This window comes from Chiloscyllium plagiosum, chromosome 24 (assembly GCF_004010195.1).
Source record: "Chiloscyllium plagiosum isolate BGI_BamShark_2017 chromosome 24, ASM401019v2, whole genome shotgun sequence".
NCBI classification, from domain to species: Eukaryota; Metazoa; Chordata; class Chondrichthyes; order Orectolobiformes; family Hemiscylliidae; genus Chiloscyllium; species Chiloscyllium plagiosum.
Window position 1 is genome coordinate 44024403 of NC_057733.1, and position 21993 is coordinate 44046395.

General features: G+C 41.1%; 1 protein-coding gene across 1 annotated transcript in view; it reads right to left on the reverse strand.

Moving 5' to 3' along the window:
• syngr2b (synaptogyrin 2b) overlaps window positions 1–15068 on the reverse strand; it is a 28769-nt gene extending 13701 nt beyond the window's left edge. The window contains exons 1-3 of the mRNA XM_043714936.1: window positions 14979–15068; window positions 14787–14892; window positions 3852–4089 (exon numbers count right to left, since the gene is read on the reverse strand). Coding sequence (XP_043570871.1) covers window positions 3852–4089; window positions 14787–14885 — 337 coding nt within the window. The 5' untranslated portion in view covers window positions 14886–14892; window positions 14979–15068. The remainder of the gene's footprint in view (window positions 1–3851; window positions 4090–14786; window positions 14893–14978) is intronic.
• Window positions 15069–21993: the final 6925 nt, after the last annotated feature.

A 21993-nucleotide genomic window follows, 5' to 3' on the forward strand; every position in this document is an offset into this window, starting at 1 on the left:
TTAGGAGGAAAGTATAAAGGAGACATCAGAGGTTGGTTCTTTACGCAGAGAGTTGTGAATGCATGGAATGTGTTGCTAGCAGCAATTGTGGAAGCAAGGTCATTGGGGACATTTAAGAGACTACTGGACATGCATATTGTCACAGAAATTTGAGGGTGCATACATGAGGATCAGTGGTCGGCACAACATTGTGGGCTGAAGGGCCTGTTCTGTGCTGTACTGTTCTATGTTCTATGTTGTAAATGAGATAATGAGAATCCAGAGACAGTATAGTCCTGTTAGGGTGAAAGGAAAGGCTGGTAGGTATAAGGAATGCTGGATGACTAAAGAAATTGAGGATTTGGTAAAGAAAAAGAAGGAAGCATATGTCAGGTATAGACAAGATAGATTAAGTGAATTCTTACAGGAGTAATGGCAGTAGGTGTATACTTAAGAGGGAAATCGGAAGGACAACAAAATGGCCATAAGATAGTTTTGGCAAATAGAGTTAATGAGAATCCGAAGGGTTTTTACAAATATATTAAAGGGCAAAAGAGCAACTAGGGAGAGAATAGGGCCCCTCAAAGATCAGCAAGGCGGCCTGTGTGTGGAGCCGCAGGAGCTGGGGGAAGATACTAAACAAATACTTTGCATCAATGTTTACTGTGAGAAGGACATCGAAGATATAGAATGTAGGGAAATAGATGGTGACATCTTGAAAAATGTCCATATTACAGAGGAGCAAGTGCGGGATGTCTTGCAACGTATACAAGTGGATAAATCCCCAGGACCTGATCAGGTGTACCATAGAACTCTGTGACAAGCTAGGGAAGTGATTGCCAGGCCCCTTGCGGAGATATTTGTATCATTGATAGTCACAGGTGAGGTGCTGGTAGTCTGGAGTTTGACTATGTCAAGTGGTAAAGCTACCTGCTGCAGAACACCTTATTGAATTTTAGAGGTGAGGCAAGTGTAATTCACAGCAGCAGATGGCAGCAAGACTATAAAGTGTGCGTGTGAAATGGTGATGTACACGAGGCAACAGCAGGAACGGGATGGAGCGTTTTGTGGGATTGGCTAGAGGTAGGATCAGTGCTTGCAGACTGCAGGAACGGCTGGGGCTGTGACCTGCAAGTCTAAGGAGGGGCTGCTGAAGCTGCATTGGGTCTTGGTGAGGCTGCGCTGAAGCAGAGTTCAGCGTTGCTTGGAGGAATGGTAGGTTTATTGGAACAAGGTCAGTGGTATGAGACTGATTCAGATGCTGAGGGAGATAAGCTATAGGAAAGACTGTTTATATGGAAAAGAAATTTGAAGGATTGGCAGGGGAGGATAGCTAGGGTATGATCTCTTTTTAAACAAAAAGTGTTTCACTGATACAGAGAAAGTGGATTTAAGACTATTCATTAGGACCCAGAATTAAGGAAATAAACAATATTTTAAAATAAATAATTGGTAAATCCACTTCCAGCAAGCGGAGGATTATGAGCAGGAAGGTAGATTTTTCAAAAAAAATCCAAATCCCAAGAACAGTATAGGTTAGATGGACTGACCGTCTTTTGCTCTCACCCAGATCATGATATTAATATTTGGTTTGATTTCCGTGCAATGTCATGCAGCAGATGACTGAAAACAAGAAACCGCATGTAGCTAGTTGGTAACTAACCTCATTACTTCCTCAAGATCATAGTCAAGCAAAGCTCAAAGAGTCAGACCTGGGACACCCTAGACTCTGATACAAAACTGCATGAGGTTTACATTCAGGAAGCAATGTTTGAAATTTATTTTATTTTATTTATAAATTTTGTGAAGGGTACTGACGAATAAGCCATGAGAAACAGCTGACTCAAGATGCATCAAGCATCAACAAGGAGCCTCCCTGCAGCACAATTGTACGGCTAGGAGTCAGTTTTGCAGTGATGGATTTGCAAGCCACTCTTGGCCACTTTTTTTGTTTTGGGTAGAGGGATGTGGTTGGGGGAAAATCAAGCTCCTACTTACAGATTCAGTAGGTCAGGTTCAGAGCTGCCAGTCAACAACATCAAATGGCAGATATTGGGAAGGTGGTGAAGTTGTGGTTATGTCACTGGACTAGTAAAGTTCTGGAGCCATGGATGCAAATCCCATCGTGATAGATAGTGAGATCTGAATTAAATTTTTCAAAAAATCTGAATTCAAAAAAAAAACACTTGATTCTTTGAGAATCAGAATCCCGACAGTGTGGAAGCAGGCCATTCGGCCCATTGAGTCCACACCAACATTCCAAAGTGTATCCCACCCAGATGCAACCCCATCCCTGAAACCCTGCATTTCCCATGGCCAATCCACCTAACCTGCACATCTTTTGTAAAAATGCATCTGGTTCACAATAAGGAAATCTGCTATCCTTACTGGTCTGCTATGGACTCCTGACCCACAGTAATATGGTTGATTCCCAACTGTCCTCTGGACATTAAATGCCTTTAGCCAGCAACACCCATCTCAAACTTTTTTTTGTTAATTTAGACTTGAAAAGCAGGTGAAAAAAGTAAATCAAATAACAGGTTCTGCCAATGGGATAAACATTCAGCCTTTGAGTTTTAAATTATTAAACCTTCAAACCAAGAACTGGAAATAACAAAAAAAAGGTCAAGAGATGATAGGTAAGAAGATGTTTACAAAGATTTGTTGCAGAGGTTCAGTAGCTTGGCTGGAAGTATTAGTCATTGGAGACAATGGTAGAATAGCTGCCCACAGAGACAGTGTATCACAACATAACCATTCCAGCATAAACATTAAATCCACCATAGGGGAAAAAAAAGAGGAAGAACAGCACTTCAGCAAATAACTAAGTCAAGCAATAAGTATAACAAAAATCTTCTACACCAACAAAAAAAAATAAAAAAAAGTCAGATTGCCTGTGAAATACCACCACCCAGAAGACCGCTGCATAATGGATTCACACTAGACCCAAAGCCGTTAACTCAAACTCTCTCCATAGATGCTGCCAGACCTGCAGAGTTCCTCTAGCAGTCATGTGGTTACTTCAGATGTCCAGCATCCTCGGTATTTTGCTTTTTACTAGCATTGTTGATTTTCTCTCAAAGGATACAAGCTGTCGTGTACAGCACCACAGCCTGAACAAAATCAGTTGCACAACCAGGGATGAAACAGGTTGGACCAAAGAGTCTGTTCCTATGCTGTACATCTCTATGACTCTATGATGCAGAAAGCTGCAATGCAAAAGGGACTTGGGGATACTTGTGCACAAAACACAAAGCTAGCACACTAGGGGAAGCAGGTGGTCAGGAAAGCTAATGGAACGTTGATCCTTGTTTCAAGGGAGGTGGAGTATAAGTGTTAGGGAGTCATTCTGCAAATGTACAAGGTGTTAGCAGCACCACATCCGGAGTACTGTGTGCAACTTTGGTCCCCTAAGTGCAAAAAAGGAAAGATATTATTTCAATGGAGGTGTTCAAAAAACATTTAACGGGAGGACCTCTGGTATGAAGAATTGCATGACAAATAAAAGGTTGAACATATTGGGACTATTCATTGGAGTGAAGAAGAATGAGGGGTGATCTCTTTGAAACATAGGATTTTTAAGGGACTTGAAGGGCTTATGCTGGAAGAGGATACTTCCCCTCATGGGAGAGTCTAGGACCAGAGAGAAATAAAGGAGTGTCAATTTAAGACCGAGATAAGGAGGACTTTGAGGGTTGAGTATCTTAGAATCCTTGTCATGGAGTTTGGGGCAGAGTCCTTGAATATTTAAGGCTTTTGACAGATTCCTGATGGGTAGAAAGTGAGGACTGCAGATGCTGGAGATCAGTCACAAAGCAGGTCAGGCAGCATTTATTTTAATTTTAAATTTAGATTAAAAAATAACTTTCTACCTGAAATTCCAAGGTCAGCCATAACGATGTGCTTGCGTTGATCAGCATTGCTGATCTGAGGAAAGTAGACATCAAGAGCAAAGAAGACTATACAAATGAGAAATGCAATCACTCCAATTCCTACACCATAATGACAAGCATCCACATTCTGATTGAAGATACATTTCAGCTGTGAAGATTGATGTGAATTTATGTAACCCTCACTTGTGATGCAGCCAAATACAATTATTGAAAAGACCTGAAAGAAAGCAAAAAAGAAAATCCAAAATTATTGTGCTGTAAAAGAAAGGCACATATGACAAAATGGCTGCAAGATGTCCTAAATAATTTAATAACAACATACAAGACCCACAGTACTATATACTTGTGGAAATGTGACCACTCCACTCTTGCAGCTACAAAGCTGAATGCCCTTTCTAAAAATGGACACGTCTCACAACCAATCACAACAGAATTCACAAGGACTCTTGCTGCTTGATAAACTTCAGGGCTTCTAAAAAAAGGTTTTATTCTGAAGCAAATTGTATTTGCACAGATTCCACTGGATCCCAAATCAGTATCTGGGCAGGGGCAGCAGTGGGCACTCCTGAGTACAAAGTTTACTAGCTGTGGCAGGCTTGCACACTAGCACTATACTCCCCATTCTCAATGTGCTGTGCAGCTCTCTGACAAATAACTTATTTAAATTTATAATTTTATGAAGGGTATTGATAAATAAGCCAAGAGAAACTGCTGACTTAAGATGCATCAAGCATCAACAAGGAGCCTCCCTGCAGCACAACTGTACGACTAGGAGTCGGAGATGTCCTAAAGAATTTAAATACAAAACTGCTAATTCAGATCAGGTGGTCTATGCAAGAATTTTAGATTTTTAAGCTGTGTAGCGTACCCACCTTAGTCAATAAATCCATTTAAACTTTTTAAAAGTGTAAACTTGCTTTTACATAAAATTCACAATATATAAAATAAAAGTCATTTCTGGGAAAAATCCAAAGATGGGTCTTTTGTTGCTTCTGACTGTCACACAATGCCATCAGCTTGATAAAAGCTCATCAGTAGGGAGGTGGAGAGAATGGACCAGCAGCACCTCCTTGATAATATCCGTGATTGGAAAGCCAAGCTGCAGTGGTTACTTAATTTAACGTGTGAAAGAAGATCTCTGCAGGGTTGCTGGAAACTGGATTCTAAGTCACCAACAGGTTTCTACTTAAACAACAATAAAAAAAAGGGAGAACACAGTACTGAAGAGTCAGAGCACAGAAACAGACCTTTCAGTCTAACTCATCCATTCTGACTAGACATCCCAAACGGACATGTCCCATTTGCCAGCATATCCCTCCAATCCTTTCCTATTCATATACCCATCCAGATCCTTTTAAATGCTGTAATTGTACCAGCCTCCACCACTTCCTCTGGCAGCTCACTCCATACACGCATCACTCTCTGCGTGAAAATGTTGCCCCTTAGGTCTCTTTTTAAAAATCTTTCCCCGCTCACCTTAAACCTTCTAGTTTTGGTCTCCCCACCCTGGGAAAAAGACCTTGGCTATTCATCATATCCATGCCCCTCGTGATTTTATAAACTTCTATAAAAAGGTCACTCCTTAGCCTCGAGGGAAAAGCTGCAGCTTATTCAGCTTCCCCATAACTTGGGCTAAAATAACTTGAATATGATGTTTTTCTTAAAATAAACTGACTTGAGAATATATCACATTCATGCAGGAAAATATCTTTTCCAAACCTGTGACATGGATAGCTTGTTGTTATAAATCACATGAAACAAGTCTGAATCATTGGACAGCACTAATATTTTAATTTAATAAACATTAATATTATTCTATTAGAATCAACTACAGTTCACAATAAGACTTCAAAGTTCTCATATAACGCAAGATCAGCATGCTTCAAGTTTGAGACAGTATTGTGCATTATAATTGGGGCAGACAACATTACTGAATCTGATGATTCAAACAGCATCAACCAGCTTTCCCCACATCTATGGCATTACCCGAAACCCCTAAACCTACAGCCTTTATTCACTGAGCAATTACTCAGCAAGTAAACTCTTGGTTAGATCAACAATCAGAGCTCAATGTTTCAAAAAGGTCATGGGTCTTAGTTTTATGTTTGCATCCAATTTGTTTTTCACTGAAACAGCAAGCTGCCAAATCTGGCTGGAGTTATTCCCTGCCTGTTTCATCACATGATTTCTCACCAACTGCAAGATCCAGTCATATAAAATTTTTGTAATCTCTCACAGAATTATAGATCAAGAGAAATTGTAAATAAAGTACTGGTGATGTTTCTCCTGGTTGACTTGCAACTATACTCTAGGCATTAATCGTTAATTCTTGAAGAATCCAAAACAACTTTGAATTGTTGGCAACCCTGACAAACTTAGGTTTGAATTTGATAACCAGACACTCCACATGACATCTCCCTGTATTTGTTTACACAGCACTGGCAACACTTTCTCAATGACTGTTTATTCATCAAGAAACACACGATGCTTGCATTCCAATAACGTTGAATATGGACTATTTATAAATTTTCCCAGAGATCGAGGCTGGAGTCTTGACTGAATTTCTAATAAATCTATATGGCCTTGTTAAAGTCCAGATGATAAACTGGTTAGTAAGGTTGGATCACAGGACTATATTTTAGAAATTATGACCCAAGGTGAGCTAGCCAATTGAATACAAAAATTGGCTTGACAGTAGGAGACAGATGGTGGTGGTAGAAAGCTGTTCAGTCTAGAGACCTGTAACCAGCAGTGTGCCACAAGAATCGGTGCTAGGACCACTATTGTTAGTCATTTATACAATTTAACTTGCAGATGACACCAAAATTGGTGGTGTAGTGGACAATTAAGGAGGTTATCTTAGAGTACAATGGGATCTCGAGCAACTGGGCTAAGGAGTGACAGATGGAGTTTTACCCAGCTAAATGTGAGGTGTTGCATTTTGGCAAGATAAACCAAGGAAGGACTTGCACAATTAATTGTAGAGCCCTAGAGAATGTGGTTAAACAGAGACCTAGGGGTGCAGGTACACAGTTCCTTGACAATGGCATCACAAGTAGACAGGGTGGTGAAGGTGGTATTTGGCACACTTGCCTTCATCAGTCACTGCATTGAGTACAGGAGTTGGGACATCATGTTACAGCTGTACAAGACATTGTTAAAGCTATATTTGGAGTACTGCATACAATTCTGATCACCATGCTGTAGGAAGGATGTTATTAAACTGGAAAGGGTGCAGAAAAAGATTTACAAGGATGTTACAGAACTGGAAGGCTTGAATTGTAATGAGATACTATGACTTTTTCCCTGGAGCATAGGAGGCTGGGAGGGTGACTGTAAAGGAGCACAGAAAAAGATGACTAGCCAAGGTCTTTCCCTGAAGGTAGGAGTCCAAAACTAGAGGGCATAGGTTGAAGGTGAGAGGGGAAAGATTTAAAAAGGGACCTGAAAGGCAACTTTTTAAAAATGCAGAGGATGGTGAGTGTACGGAGTGAGCTGCCAGAGAAGTGGTAAAGGCAGGGTCAATTGCAACATTAAAAAAAAAGGCATCTGAATGGGTATATAAATAGGAAGGGTTTGGAGGGATATGGGTCAGGTGCTGGCAGGTAGGTCTAGATTGGGTTGGGATATCTGGTCAGCATGGATGGGTTGGACTGAAGGGCCTGTTTCCATGCTGTACATCTCTATGACTAAGTTATACTAGACACTGGTGAGGCCACATCAGGAGGCTGTGTACAGTACTGGTTACCTTAAAGAAGGGATGTAAATACATTGAAGCAATTCAGAAGATTTACCAGAGTAATACCTGGTAAAGGGAGGCATGAGGAGGATAGGCTGGACAGGCAGGGCTTGTACTCACAGCAGTTTCAAAGTGCAGAGGCAGCCAGGATGGAGGGGTACTGGCAAAGGAGAGGGTGGAGAGGATACTTACTCTTACAGACAAATCTAAAACAAATGGTCATCATTTAAAAATAAGGGATCGCCCACTTAAACCAGATTAGAGATTGGTCTTCTCTCTCAAAAGGGTTGAACCCCTTTGGGATTCCACTTCCACCAACTTCTTACAAAGAGAATTGGTTATTTTTAAAGGCAAAGGCAGAAGTTAATTGTAAGCGAGAAGTGAAAGGTTATGGGGGTGGATGAGAATATGGAATGGAGTTTATAATCAGATCTTAGTAAACGGTGGAGAGGCCGAATGGCTGACGACTCCTTGCTCACATGTGTTGCCAGAAAGAGTGGATTCTACAGGGTGGGAGGTTGAGCAGTCGGTGCCTGCATTATCAGGAATATAGCTGGCACAGCTAGCAATGAAAGCAAAGCAGGTTGTGCTGGCCAAATTAGAACAGGTGACCTGAAGCCAAACGCAAACCTTGTCTCTGTTGTATTGCTCTTGCTTCCGGCTCAAAAGGTTGCGAGCTCAAGCTTCAATTTAGAGACGCAAGTATGTAATCCCGGCTAATGTTTCCAGAGCAGTATTGAGGCAGCACAGCACTTTCTGACCTGCAAGTCTCTTAGACAAGAGACCAAATGGAAGCTCACGTTTCCTTCTCACCTGGGCACTGTAGCTCCCAAACCAACATTCCAAACCAGCCCAAGCTGTTCCTGCTGTGTCCTCATTGACAACCAGGTCTCCTTGCATCACACCAGAGACCTTACATCAAGAGTACAGCATTGGAAGTGTGGAAATCATGAAAGGCTCAGAATAAATGTAAACACTTTCTTCATTGTAAACAATGGGACTTAAGAAGAGGAGATTTAGTTTCTTGCCATATAGTGTAAATTAAGTTGAATTTGAGCTTATTTATAACATTTACTTTTACTGAAGTTTATTACACACAATTTATAACCAAACACGGTTTGGAGTCTTCAATGGAAACATTCAAGCCTCATCACCACCACTCCACACAAAAACAAAATTTTCATTCATAGGAATCAGTCACACAGCACAGGCCCTTGCCAACCAGGTTTCCCAAACTAATCTAGTCCTATTTGCCTTCATTTGGCCCATATCCCTCTAAACCTTTCCTGTTCATGCACCAGTCCAAATGTCTTTTAAAATATTATCAATGTTCCTGCATCATCAACATTTCTTCTGGCAGTTCATTCTCCATACAAATCACCCTCTGTGTGAAAAGATGGCCTCTCCAGTCCCTCTTGACTCTTCCCTCTTTCAGCTTAAAAATATGCCCCTTAGTCTTGAGCATCTCTACCTGAGGGAAAATACTTTTGCTATTCACCTTATCCATGCCCCTCATGATTTTATGAACTGCTATAAGGTCACCCCTCAACCTTTTATTCTCCAGGTGAAAGAAATCCCAGCTTTTCCCTACAACTTAAGCCCTCCACTCCCAGTAACATTCTTATAATCTCTGCTGAACCCTTTCCAATATAATAATATCCATCCAAAGCAGGAAAATCAGATCTGTAGACAATATCCCTTAAGAGGCATCACCACCATCCCATATGTCCCAACGCCTATACTCAAAATGAAGGTAAGCATGCTAAATGCTGTCTTTACCACCCTATCTACCTGTTACACAACTTTCAAAAAATTATGTATCTGAAACCCTAGTCTCCAATTGACAATGCTTCCCAGTGCCCTACCATTAACTGTACAAGTCTTGCCCTTGGTCGTCTTACCAAAATGCAACACCTTGCACTTATTCAAAGTTAAACTCCATTTGCCATACCGCAGCTCATTGGCCCAATTGATCAAGATCTATTTGTAATCTTAGATAACCTTCATGCTCACTATACTATCAATTTTGCCTTTTATATTCTCATTCAAGGTGTTTATATAGATGACAAAACAGTGGACCCAGCACCGATCCCTGCAGAACACCACTGTCACAGGCCTCCAGTCCGAAAAACAAGCTTCCACCCCTACCCTGTTTTCTAACGAGAAGACAATTTTGTACCCAATTGGCAAGCTCTCCTTGAATCCCATTGATCTTTTGTTATCCACCAGTCCAACATGCAGGATCTTGTCAAATGTTTTACTAAAGTCCATGCAGACACCATTCACTGCTCAGTCATCACCTATCTTCTTGGTCACATCCTCAAAACAAGAAGTCAAGCTTCAGATACAATTTCACATGCACAAAGCCATACTGGCTATCCCTAAGATCAGTCTCTGCCTCTCCAAATGCATATAAATTCTCCCTGAATCACCTCCAATTTAAAAAGGTGCCCACCAATGATGTCAGACTCACCAGTCTATACTTCCCAGGCTCCTCCTTGCAGTCCTTCTTAAATGAAGGCACAACATTATATACCCTCCAGTCCTCCAGCACCTCACCTGTGGCTGTAGATAAATACCTCTGATAGAGGCCCTGCAATTTCTTTCCTAACTTCCAAAAACAACCTGATCAGGTTCCAGGATTTATCCATTTTTAAGACTCCCAGCAGCTCCCTCTTCTGTAATGTGGACTGTTTTCAAGACATCAATATTTATGTCTAACTATCCCAGCCTCCATATCTTTCTCCAATGTAAATACTAATATGAAATACTAGTTTAGTATCTCTCCATCTCGTGAGTTCCACATGTAGATGATCTTGTTGATCTTTAAGGGGCCCTATTACTCCTAAAGTGCTCTTCAAATGTAGGAATGCATCTCAAATTGCTTAGCATCAAAAGAGTGGAACACTAAAGATCAGGACAGAGTACGTTTAGAGAATTCAGTCTGGAGGGCCAAAGACAAGGTTTGTTGCTTTTAAAATACATAATCAAACTATCTAGAACTATGTAGGAAGCTCCAAGGCTCAGGACCACCAGGGTTTAATGAGCAGCCAGTAATGGAACAGAGGGAGCAATGGTTGAGAAGCTAGGAGTTAAAAGAAATGTAAAACACTAATAGGGACATAATCAGCACAAACTAAAAACTTACATCAAGACAGAGAACCCAGCCGTATCCTTGCTAATGAAAGGACTGGGAGATTCGGGTAGAAACAGGAAAGGGTCAGTTCAGAACTTTGTTGTTATCATTTTACATAATTAACAAAAGACAGTTATCGTGCCCGATCGGACAGCAGCTACTGTCTATAGAAGCGACAATAAATGACACATCGGCAACTGTTTAAGTCAACTTACAGCATGACAAGCAACAAAATATCTAACGAGACACAGATCTATCATTGCAACAAGACAGTGTGTAAAATTGGTTATAACAAGAAAAAAAGATGTTCCTGTTCTTAAAGCCAATGTAACTACCTCTCAGGAGGTCCAAGCAGTTCTAACAACATTTTTCCCCAACAAGTCTTAATAGATTTCTTTGTACAGTCTTACTCTTTTGGATTATTACTGGAAAGTTTTATAACAAAAAAGTTAGGTTAGTTTCAGTTCAAACGGAGTTTGGTTTCCATTTAGTACAGCATCACAAAGTAAAGTCAATTATTGAATTAACTATTGAATAGGCTACACTTTAACGATTAAAAAAAAAGTTCAACTTGGTTGCATCCTGTATACAAGTCAATAATATTTTCCTAGGAGTGGGAGAAATGGGAGGACTGGTGGAAGGACTCAAACTTAAGGGTTGCTGTACACGGAGATACTCTGCATCATACACTTCCTCATTACAAAACAATAACTGTAATGTCATAGCCACCTTACAGCAATTCCTCAAACGACTATTCAGTTATTCATCCAGAGATCATGAATAGAAGAAAGACCTAGTTGAATTAAAAAGATTCCTTTCAGTATCAGGATAAAGGTTCCCAATTTAAGGGGAGATAGTGGTTTAGCAGTACTATCACTGGACTGTTAGCCCAGGGACCTAAGTAACGTCCTGGGCATCCAGGATTGAATCCCACCATGGCAGGTGGTGGAATCTGAATTCAATAAAAATCTGAAATTAAGACTCTAATGACCACAAATCCATTGCCGATTGTTGGAAAAACCCATCTGGTTCACTAATTTCTTTTAGGGAAGGATATCCGTTATCCTTTAGCTGGTCTGGCCAATGTGTGATTTCAGACCTGCAGCTATGTGGTTTACTCTTAACTGCCCTCTAGACAATTAGGGATGGGCAATATTGCTCACCGAATCAGCAACCCCCTTTTGTGTGGATGATTTTTTTAAAAAAATTACCAGATCCAGGTGGGGATGCCCCAAATCAGAGGTCCCAAATGAGGGCAGCTGAACGGTCCCCATCTTTATTCACCGCCCCTCAGTCTCAACAAGCTTAATTTAAAAAGGATTCCCATGGAACTAATTTAAACAAGGCTCAACAAAAGTGCACATTCATTAGTTACTAAAAACAGGAGAAAAAAAAAAGTGTTGAGAAATAAGTCCAAGAAAAGATAAAAAAATTAAAAGATAACAATCAGTTCCTTGTTAGTTTACTAAATTACTAGTGGAACTGTTGTTAGCTGAGCAATCAATTTGAGATGATTGACTTTGCAGGTTAGTTCACATTTCTTTGTCCTGTTCCCTCTTGAGCTGGCTTACTGACTAGCATTCAATAGTCAAAAGCACAAAAGTTTTCCTTTGCCTGCAATGAAGAAGTGACTAGTGAATGACTCTTCAATTGTGACTTTCAGAGCTCACCAGCACATAAGCACTGGCTAGTACACACCAGCACTTCAAATCACAAGCACACACAGGCTATTGATGAAACCCCTGTCGTTGTGTATTCTTGAGAGGGGTAAACGCAAAGATGTCTCCTGCCTATGTCACCTTTACTCGCATCATGCTCACAGCCTGGAGATACTCACAGGGGATTACAATTCATTTTGGAGTGCATTTCCCCCTTAAAACTTCTGACACCTTCAAGTGTGACATTCCAGAGTTCCTCTCCAGAAAGCCACTGAAACTACATCCAAAAGATGATTGCAGATAGATCTCTTCTGAAAATGAAAGCATGTTGCAATTAAAAGTTCAGTTGTGTCTAGAGGCACTCCAGGGCTATGATCCTTGGTCACTATACTTGTAAATCAGTAACCATATTATTAAGCATAATAGTGACCAATCTCTCAAATTGCAACTGACCAAGTAATTCGAGTTTAAGTTTAGTTAAATAAGGGAACAGACTCCAGGACTAGGTTCGGGATTAACAAACAAAATCAGTCAATCAGAAACAAATCATCCATCATCATTTTGTAGCAACCATGATACCTGAAAAAAGACAAAGATAACATCCAGCTTGGTTACAGAGTAACAAGGTGGTTCGGAGTGACACGTTCAGGTAGAACAACGAGAACAATTTAGACAATACTTAAAACAAAAAAGGCAAAAAAGTTGGAGTTTCATCTTGCACTCAAAACCAGGATGCAAGAAACAGACTTGAAAAGAGAGGGAGACATCTGTTTAATACGGTATGAGGGAACATGCTGATTGGTCAAAGATGCAGCAAGGACAGGTAACCATTTAACTCAATTCTCAAACCAGGCAGGTAGATTCTGGATGGTCAGTGCAAAGCTATGGAGATGCATCAGCAGCAACAGGTTGTCTCTGTGACTTTTGCTTGTACTGTATAAAATGGAAATACAGCTGAGCAAATCCTAACAAGCTACAGCCAGAACCACTGTTTGACAAAATTTTGAAATCTGCTATACTATAGCATGGCACCAAAGAAACAAATTAATGTTCTACAAACCTACCATAAACCAGAGGCCAAAGGAAATCCTACTGAACAATGACATTCACTGCTTGGTATTTGTCCAATGTTAAGATCTGATTTTTGTTGTCACATGTACCAAGTGTTTCACATGATCTACAGGCAGATCATACTATACAAAGTGCGTCAGGAAGCAGAACAAAGCACAGAATTCAGTGTTATACTTGCAGAGAGAAATTGTGGAGGGATCAACATTAATAAAGGAGGGTTCTGTTCAACAGTCTGTTAACAGCAGGGAAGAAAGTGGAAAAAAATTGGTTAATTAGGGACTGAGACAGATCTGAAATTATATTAAACTTGAACCAGATACTCCTTTAAAAGATAATTAAATTAGGTCTCAAAATGTCAGGGACAGGGGCAACATTTACAAACCAGCCTTCTAAACGTTAGCAATATCGTTTTCAACTTTAACCTCGTGAAGAGAAGCCATGTCATTCCCCCTGTTAAACAGGTACAAACGTCTCCCGACCATACTGGTAAAGGAATAGCCAAATCGAGTCACAGATTCTCCTTTTCCAAAAAAAACCCAGCAAGTAAACATTAACTGTTCGGCAATAAATGAAGCAACAGGTCTTTAGAAGGAAAACTTTCTTGATAAAGGAAACGATGTAATTGAGGTCTGTGTGTCAGCAGGAAGAAATGAAGTGAAAGGAGACAGAGCTGGTGCAGGGGGCGATATCACTCCCAGTGGGAGCACCAGCAGCCATGTTTCTGAGACATTCTGAAATCCCAATTCATCTCAGCAGTAAAACAGGGGAATAACGATGGAGGGAAATTCTTCTAAAAACCCTGCTCTCGTGTTTTCTTTTGCCCGATGTCAAGGACCCTGTGCCTCTGCAGCGATGCCAGCAGCGATGCCAACCCCCTTCCCCTTTTCTGCAAGCCCTCCCTCCAATGTCACAGCAGGATAGTTAGTACTTTCCGGATTGTAAAGCCAGCTAAGACTTGTAACTCCTCCAGTACCAGCCGATGCGGAAGTGGTTGGAGATAGTTTGGGGGGAGGGTGGAAACACGGAGGTAGATTGCAACGTAAAGCAAACAGTTTCGCAAAGCAAAACTAACTGACCCACCACCCCCATTTCTCCTCCAGAACTGCGAATGGGGAAGTTTGCAAAGCTGGATTTTAAACTTCAGATTCCCTCTACCTTTTCCTGACTTTGTAGTTTCCGAAATTGACAAATAGTCCGGGGGCAGGGGTTGGGGAAAAGTCGGTAAGTTTTCAAAAATGTACTCCACACCTCAGACTGCAAGCACCGACAACAGACACACACACACACACACCCCCGCATGTCCAACTCACCCAGCTCACTACCCGGGTGATAGTCTGAGGCTGCTTCAGAAAGTTCTCTAAGTCAAACGCTCCTCCTGCTTTAGCTGCGCCATAGACGTTTCCTTCCATCTCGATACTGTAAGGAGAGGGGAAAAAAAAGTAGCTTACTTGCTTTCCCCCCCCCCGTTACGTTCGTTTCTTTTTAAGGGGAGAAACTGGTACCTCGTTGTGAAGAGGAGTGCGGTGCGTGTATAAGCAGTTCCCGGATCACACTGAAAACTTCCCAAGACACGTCAGTACGTTGAGAGAGAGAAAGGGGGTTGGATCATCATGTGATAGCACCTGAACAGTCAATAACAAGAAGGCTGGGCTGACCATAACCAGGAGAAGTTGCAGAGAATATCGTCAATATGGTCTAACGTTGAACCTCATTTCAAATACTAATTTCCTTGCATTTAATATGTATAGTGATAGATTTTTTTGTATCTTTACACATCTCTTGCTAAACCTAATTGACGTTGATTTTCCCATGTTTTGCTTCAAATTCTCAAATATTTTGACCAGTTTTGTGTTTGAAACGCCCCACTGTTTCCTCACGTCTTTTTTTTTATTCGTTCATAGGACGTGGGCATCGCTGGCTGGGCCAGCATTTATTTCTTGTTCCTAGTTGCGCTTCAAAAAATGCCTTCTTGAAACACGGCAGTCCATGTGCTGTAGGTAAACACACAATGCTGTTAAAAAGGAAATACCAGGATTTTGACCCACCGACGCTGAAGGAACATTGTTGCATTTCTAAGTCAGGACGGTGAGTGTCTTCAATAGGCAACCTGCAGGAAGTTATAAGGCCATAAGAAATAGGAGCAGGAGTAGACCATTCAACCCTTGGACATTGGTTAGGCCACTGTTGGAATATTGTGTGCAATTCTAGTCTCCTCCCTGTCAGAAGGATGTTGTGAAACTTGAAAGGTTTTAGAAAAGATTAGATTACTTACAGTGTGGAAACAGGCCCTTCGGCCCAACAAGTCCACACCGCCCCGCCGAAGTGCAACCCACCCATACCCCTACATTTACCCCTTTACCTAACACTACGGGCAATTTAGCATGGCCAATTCACCTAACCTGCACATTTTTGGACTGTGGGAGGAAACCGGATCACCCGGAAGAAACCCACGCAGACACGGGGAGAATGTGCAAACTCCACACTGAGTCGCCTGAGTCGGGAATTGAACCCGGGTCTCTGGTGCTGTGAGGTAGCAGTGCGAGCCACTGTGCCACCCATAATCTGCAAGGATGTTGGATGGATTTGAGCTACAGGGAGAAGCTGAATAGGCTGGGGCTGTTTTCCCTGGAACGTCAGAGGCTGAGGGGTGACCTTATAGAGGTTTATAAAATCATGACTGGAATGGAGAGGATAAATAGACAAGGCCTTTTCCACAGGGTGAGGAAGTCCAGAAATGGAGGGCATAGGTTTAGGGTGAGAGGGGAAAGATATAAAAGGGACCTAATGGGCAACTTTTTCACACAGAGGGTGGTGAGTGTATGGAATGAGCTGCCAGAGGAAATGGTGGAGGCTGGTACAGTTACAGCATTTAAAAGGCATTTGCATGGTTATATGAATAGGAAAGGTTTAGAGGGATACGGGCCAAGTTCTGGCAAATGGGACTAGAATAGGTTAGGATATCTGGTCAGCAAGGATGAGTTGGACCGAACAGTCTGTTTCCGTGCTGTACACCTCTGACTCTGTGACTGCTACGCTGCTTAATAAGATCGTGGCTGACCTGACAGTCCTTGTGTCTACTTTCCTGCCCTTTTCCTGTAACCCTTATACCCCGACTGTTCAAGAATCTATCTCAGCCCTAGATAAACAAAATGACTCTGAATCCTACAGCCTTGTGTGACAAGGAGTTCTAAACTCTCTCAATTCTCTAAGTGAGAAATTCATCCTTATCTCTTAAACTGGTGCCCCTTTTTTCTGAGTCCTTGATCCTAGACTCTCCCATGTGAGAAACCGTCCTCTCAGCATTTACCCTGTCAAGCCCCTTAAGAACCTTATGTTTGAATGAGATCACCTCTCATTCTTCTAAATTCCAGTGAACAGAGCCCCAACCTGTTCAACCTCTGCTCATAGCAGAGTCCCTCCATACTAGGGATCTTCCTAGTGAACCACTGAAATAATATCTTTCCTTAAATAAGGGGACCAAACTGCCCTCAGCAGTCCCGATGTGGACTTACCAGCACCTATACAATTGCAGAAAGACTTCCCTACTCTTATACTCCAACTCCCTTGAAATAAGGGCCAACATTCCATTAGTCTTCCTGATTACCTGCTGCACCTGTATGCTAGCTTTCTGTGCTTTGTGCACACGTACCCCCAAGTCCATTTGAGCCACGGCTTTCTGCAGTTTTTCTCCATTTAAATAATACTGTTCTTTTGTTCCAAAATGAACAACTTCATGTTTTCCCACTTTACAATTTACCAACTGCTAAGCCCACTTACCTAAGCTATCAATAACTCTCCAGAAACTGTATCCCTCTCACAACTTGCCTTTCCATCGATTTCTGTGTCATATGCAAATTTGGCTACAGTATATTCACTCCTTCCTCCAAGTCTTCCATATATATTGTAAACAGTTGTGGTCCCAGCACTGATCACTGTGAACCTCCACTGGTTACAGTCACTAACCTGAAACCCTTTACCCCCACTAGCTGTTTCTTGCCCATTAGACAATTCTCTGGCCATACCAACATACTACCTCCAACACCATGGTCTCTTATGACTTTATCTTTTGTGAGGTTGTTGAACACCTTCTAGGAGTCCAAATACAACACATCTACAGATTCGTCTCTATCCATTCTGCTTGAGGCTTCCTCAGAAATCTCTAATAAATGAGTCAGACACTATTTTCCTTTCGTGAAGCCATGCTGACTCTGCTTTATTAGATTATGATTTTCCAAACGTGCTGTTACTACTGCCTTAGTAACTGATGAATACTTTTTTAGTAATAGTTAATTGGCCTATAGTTAACCTTTTTTTTTCTCTGTCCCTTTTGGAACAGGATGAAAAATTGGCTGTTTTCCAATTTCATCTGTTGGTACTTCTCCAGAATCCAAAGTATTTTTGGACAAATTCGTTTTTGGTAGTAGTGTTCCCATTTATCTGCTTTGTCCTTTTAGATGGTCATAGTCTAGTGTTTGGAAGGTGCTCTCTAAGGATCTTTGGTGAATTTCCACCATACGTCAGGTAGATGATACACACTGCTGCTACTGAGTCTTGGCAGTGGAGGAAGTGGGTGTTTGTGGATGTGGTACCAATCAAGCGTACTGCTTTGCTTTGATTGTGTTAAGCCTCTGAGGTATTGTTGGGGCTGCACACAAGAGCTCCTGAATTGTACTTTGTTGATAGTGGATAGGCTTTATGGAGTCAGGAGGAGAGTTATCTCTGAGCTGCTCTTGTTGCCATTAATATGGCTAGTCCAGTTCAGTTTCTGGTCAATGATATCTCCAGGAATGTGATATTGGGGGATTCAGTGATGGTAATGCCATTGAATATCAAGGGGTGATATTTGTCTCTTATTAGAGATGATTATTGTCCAGCATTTGTGTGGCATGAATATTATTTGTGACTTGTTAGACGAAGCCTGAATATTGTCCAGATCTTGTTGCATTTGAACATGGTCTGGTTCAGTATCTGAGGAGATGAGAATGATGCTGAACATGGTGCAGTCATTGGTGAACATCCCTACATCTGACCTTCTGATGGAGGGAAGATCATTGATAAAGCAGCTGAAGATAATTGAGCCTAGGACAGTACGATGAAGAATTCCTGCAAAAATGTCCTGGAGCTGAGATGACTGACCTCCAATAACCACAACCATCTTCCTATGTGTCAGGTATGACTACAACCTGTGTAATCTTATTTCCTATTGTTCCCACTGCCTCGCATGCTGTTAAATTTCTGTAGATTTTTATAATGCTTATTATGTTCTCACTTGCTGCGATTTGGCTGTGACGGAGTGGATAAACAGGTAAGAAAGGAGGATGGTGGTGAAGCATTGGCAGACTTTTAAGGAGCCATTTTCTATCCCTCAACAATGATGGATATTACTGAGAAAGAATATATGAGAAGGATGCGCCATCAGTTCTTAACGAAGGAAGATTTATTGACTGAATTTAAATTCCACCATCTGTCATGGTGGGATTTAAACCCACATCCACAGAGCATTACCCTAGGCCTCTGGATAACTGGATCCACTATCATTGCTACTACAGTATGAGCAAGGTAGCCATTGAGAGGATGTTTCCTTTCATTGGGAATTTAGAACTTGGGCACTGTTTAAAAATAAGCGTTTCCTATTCAGGATGGAGATGAAGAGGAATTTCTCTTCCAAATGTGTCCTTATTCGATGTACTTCTTATCCCCAGCAAACAATGGAGACTGGGCCTTGGGTATGTTCAGGCCAAATTAGGCAGAGTTTTGATTGACAGGGCATTCCAGTGTGATGGTGGCAAGCATTAAAGTCTATCAGGAATTGATCTCGTGTAAGGTGTGACAGGCTCAAAGAGAATGGCCTCTTATGTTCCTATTTCTTATGGATTACTTTCAAAGGTTGGAATTTTTTTTTAAAATGCTTTCTTTATGCAAATAAAAATTCCATTGTTTATTCCACATTATAGTTTGGCTGCCTTTCTCCTCACTTCCTTATCTCGGCAGAAACAGGGATACTAGGACCCGTGGGCCCATCCTTAGAATTAGAGGGGGTCAATTTAGAAGGGAAATGAGGAGACACTTCTTCAGCCAGTGAGCGGTGGCCTGTGGAATGCATTGCCACGGAGCGCAGTGAGGCTGGGACGTTAAATGTCTTCAAGGCAGAGATTGATAAATTCTTGATCTCGCAAGGAATTAAGGGCTATGGGGAGAGTGTAGGTAAGTGGAGTCGAAATGCCCATCAGCCATGATTAAATGGTGGAGTGGACTCGATGGGTCAAATGGCCTTCCTTTCACTCCTATGTCTTATGGTCTTCACAAGCGTAGAAATAGTTTATTAGCTGCTTTAAAAAGAGGAACAAAAGCTCAATAAAAACACAACAGAAGGCTAAAGACATTGACAGAACCATAAGATCCACAATATAAGTGGTAATTTGGCTCTTTATTCCTGATAAAGAGCTTATGCTTGAAATGTCGATTCTCCTGCTCCCTGGATGCTGCCTGACCTGCTGTCCTTTTCCAGCGCCACACTCTCGACTCTGATCTCCAGCATCTGCAGTCCTCACTTTCTCCTAGGCTCTTTGTTCCTGTCAGTTCCTCAAAAGAACTAATATATTTGTGTGTGTATTTATAAATAAATTCTCCACTTCTCTTTTGAAAGCGGCTTTCTAGCAGTACACTCTAGATTACATAAACTGATCGCATTAAATAATCCTGCTCTCCTCAATTCATTTTGCCAATTACCTGAAATCTATTTCCTCTTAATTTTGGAACTGATCCACAGTAGAAACTGTTTCTCTGTATCCACTCCACCAAAATCCCACATAATAACACCGCTATTAGTCTCCTCCTTTATCCAAAGCAACCACAATGATGCATGGTGGTTGAAGCAACATTTAGACAATACTTTTCAGAAATGCTTTTAGTTTTAATGAATTAACACCTATTCACAGGCTTTTTGAGCAAAGAAAGCGCCAGACATCTCAAAGCCTGAACAAGATACAATGAAAGCTGAATGGTCCTGTTTACATCCCAACTCTCAATTGTCAATTCAGGGAATGAAATGTAAATATTGAGGATAATGCAGATCATGTTCAAGGTTTGAATTGATTGTTTTAATTTGCTTCAGGCATCTGGTTAAAATCTTGTTATTTCTACATGTCATATTGTGGATCATTATGACTCTCCTCCCCAGTGAATATTTAAATGTACCATATTTAACTAATGGTGAGCTTTGGAAAATTGTGTGATATAGTATAGTTTGAAATAAATCAAAATATTTCTAGTCTTTTCTTCCATGGGCGGAAGTGTTATAGCATTTTCCCCGCTTTGTTAAAATTCTCGATCAATGTATCCCAGGAAAGAGATACATCAATCTTCCTGGGAAGATTGCCCAATTTTAAATATTGACTGATCTCTATGTTACACAAAGTGCTCCAAGAAGTCACATGTGACTTAAGGCAATAAATGTCTGAATGGGTCAGATAATATGCTTAAAATTGATCTATTATATGTCTTATATACTTGTGATAAATGAAGATATACCTGAAAATGTTTAAGAACTAATTTTCACATTTCAGTTTGGAAAAATAAGAATGATGCATGATCTTCCTCATGCCCACCTGCATATATTTCTTTCTTGAGCAAGGAGGATAGCTAAACTGACGGTGTATACCTGCAAAGACACCATCATAACATCATATAATACTTATAGAATTATACAGCACGGAAACAGACCCTTCGGTCCAACTTGTTCGTGTCTACCAGACATTTTAATCTGACATGGACCCATTTGCCTGCATTTGGCCCATATCCCTCTAAATCCTTCCTACTCACATACCCATCCAGATGCCTTTTAAATGTTGTAATTGTACCCACCTCCACCAATTCCCCTGGCAGCTTGTTCCATATACACACCACCCTCTGCATGAAACATTTACCCCTCAGGTCCTTTTTAAATCTTTCCCCTTTCGCCTTAAATTGCAATACACCAATACATACCTTTTTAATTGATACATAAAATTCCTAAGAGATGCAACATTTGTATGGATAGCTTTGGTTAAGCACTGTGCTCCTGAGTAATACAGAATGGTTCTTGCCTATCTATGGAAGGATATATTTGATTACAATCTCAGTCTGGATCAATGCTAGCACTTACACTTCTAAGTAAGCCACAGTTAAAGTACCACTTGCACAATTTGAAGAGGTAAATTCTTGCTGATACTTTAGTGCAATATGAGGAAATGCTATATTGCTGGAAGTTCACTTCTCGGAGAGATGTTTTAGGTTAGAGAGAGACGTAGGTAAGCTGCAAAGCTGGCAAATGGAGTTTAATGCGGACAAGTGTGAGGTGATTCACCTTGGTCGGAGTAACCGGAATGCAAAGTACTGAGCTAATGGTAAGATTCTTGGTAGTGTAGATGAGCAGAGAGACCTCGGTGTCCAGGTACACAGATCCTTAAAAGTTGCGACCCAGGTTGACAGGGTTGTTAAGAAGGCATACAGTGTTTTAGCTTTTATTAATAGAGGGAT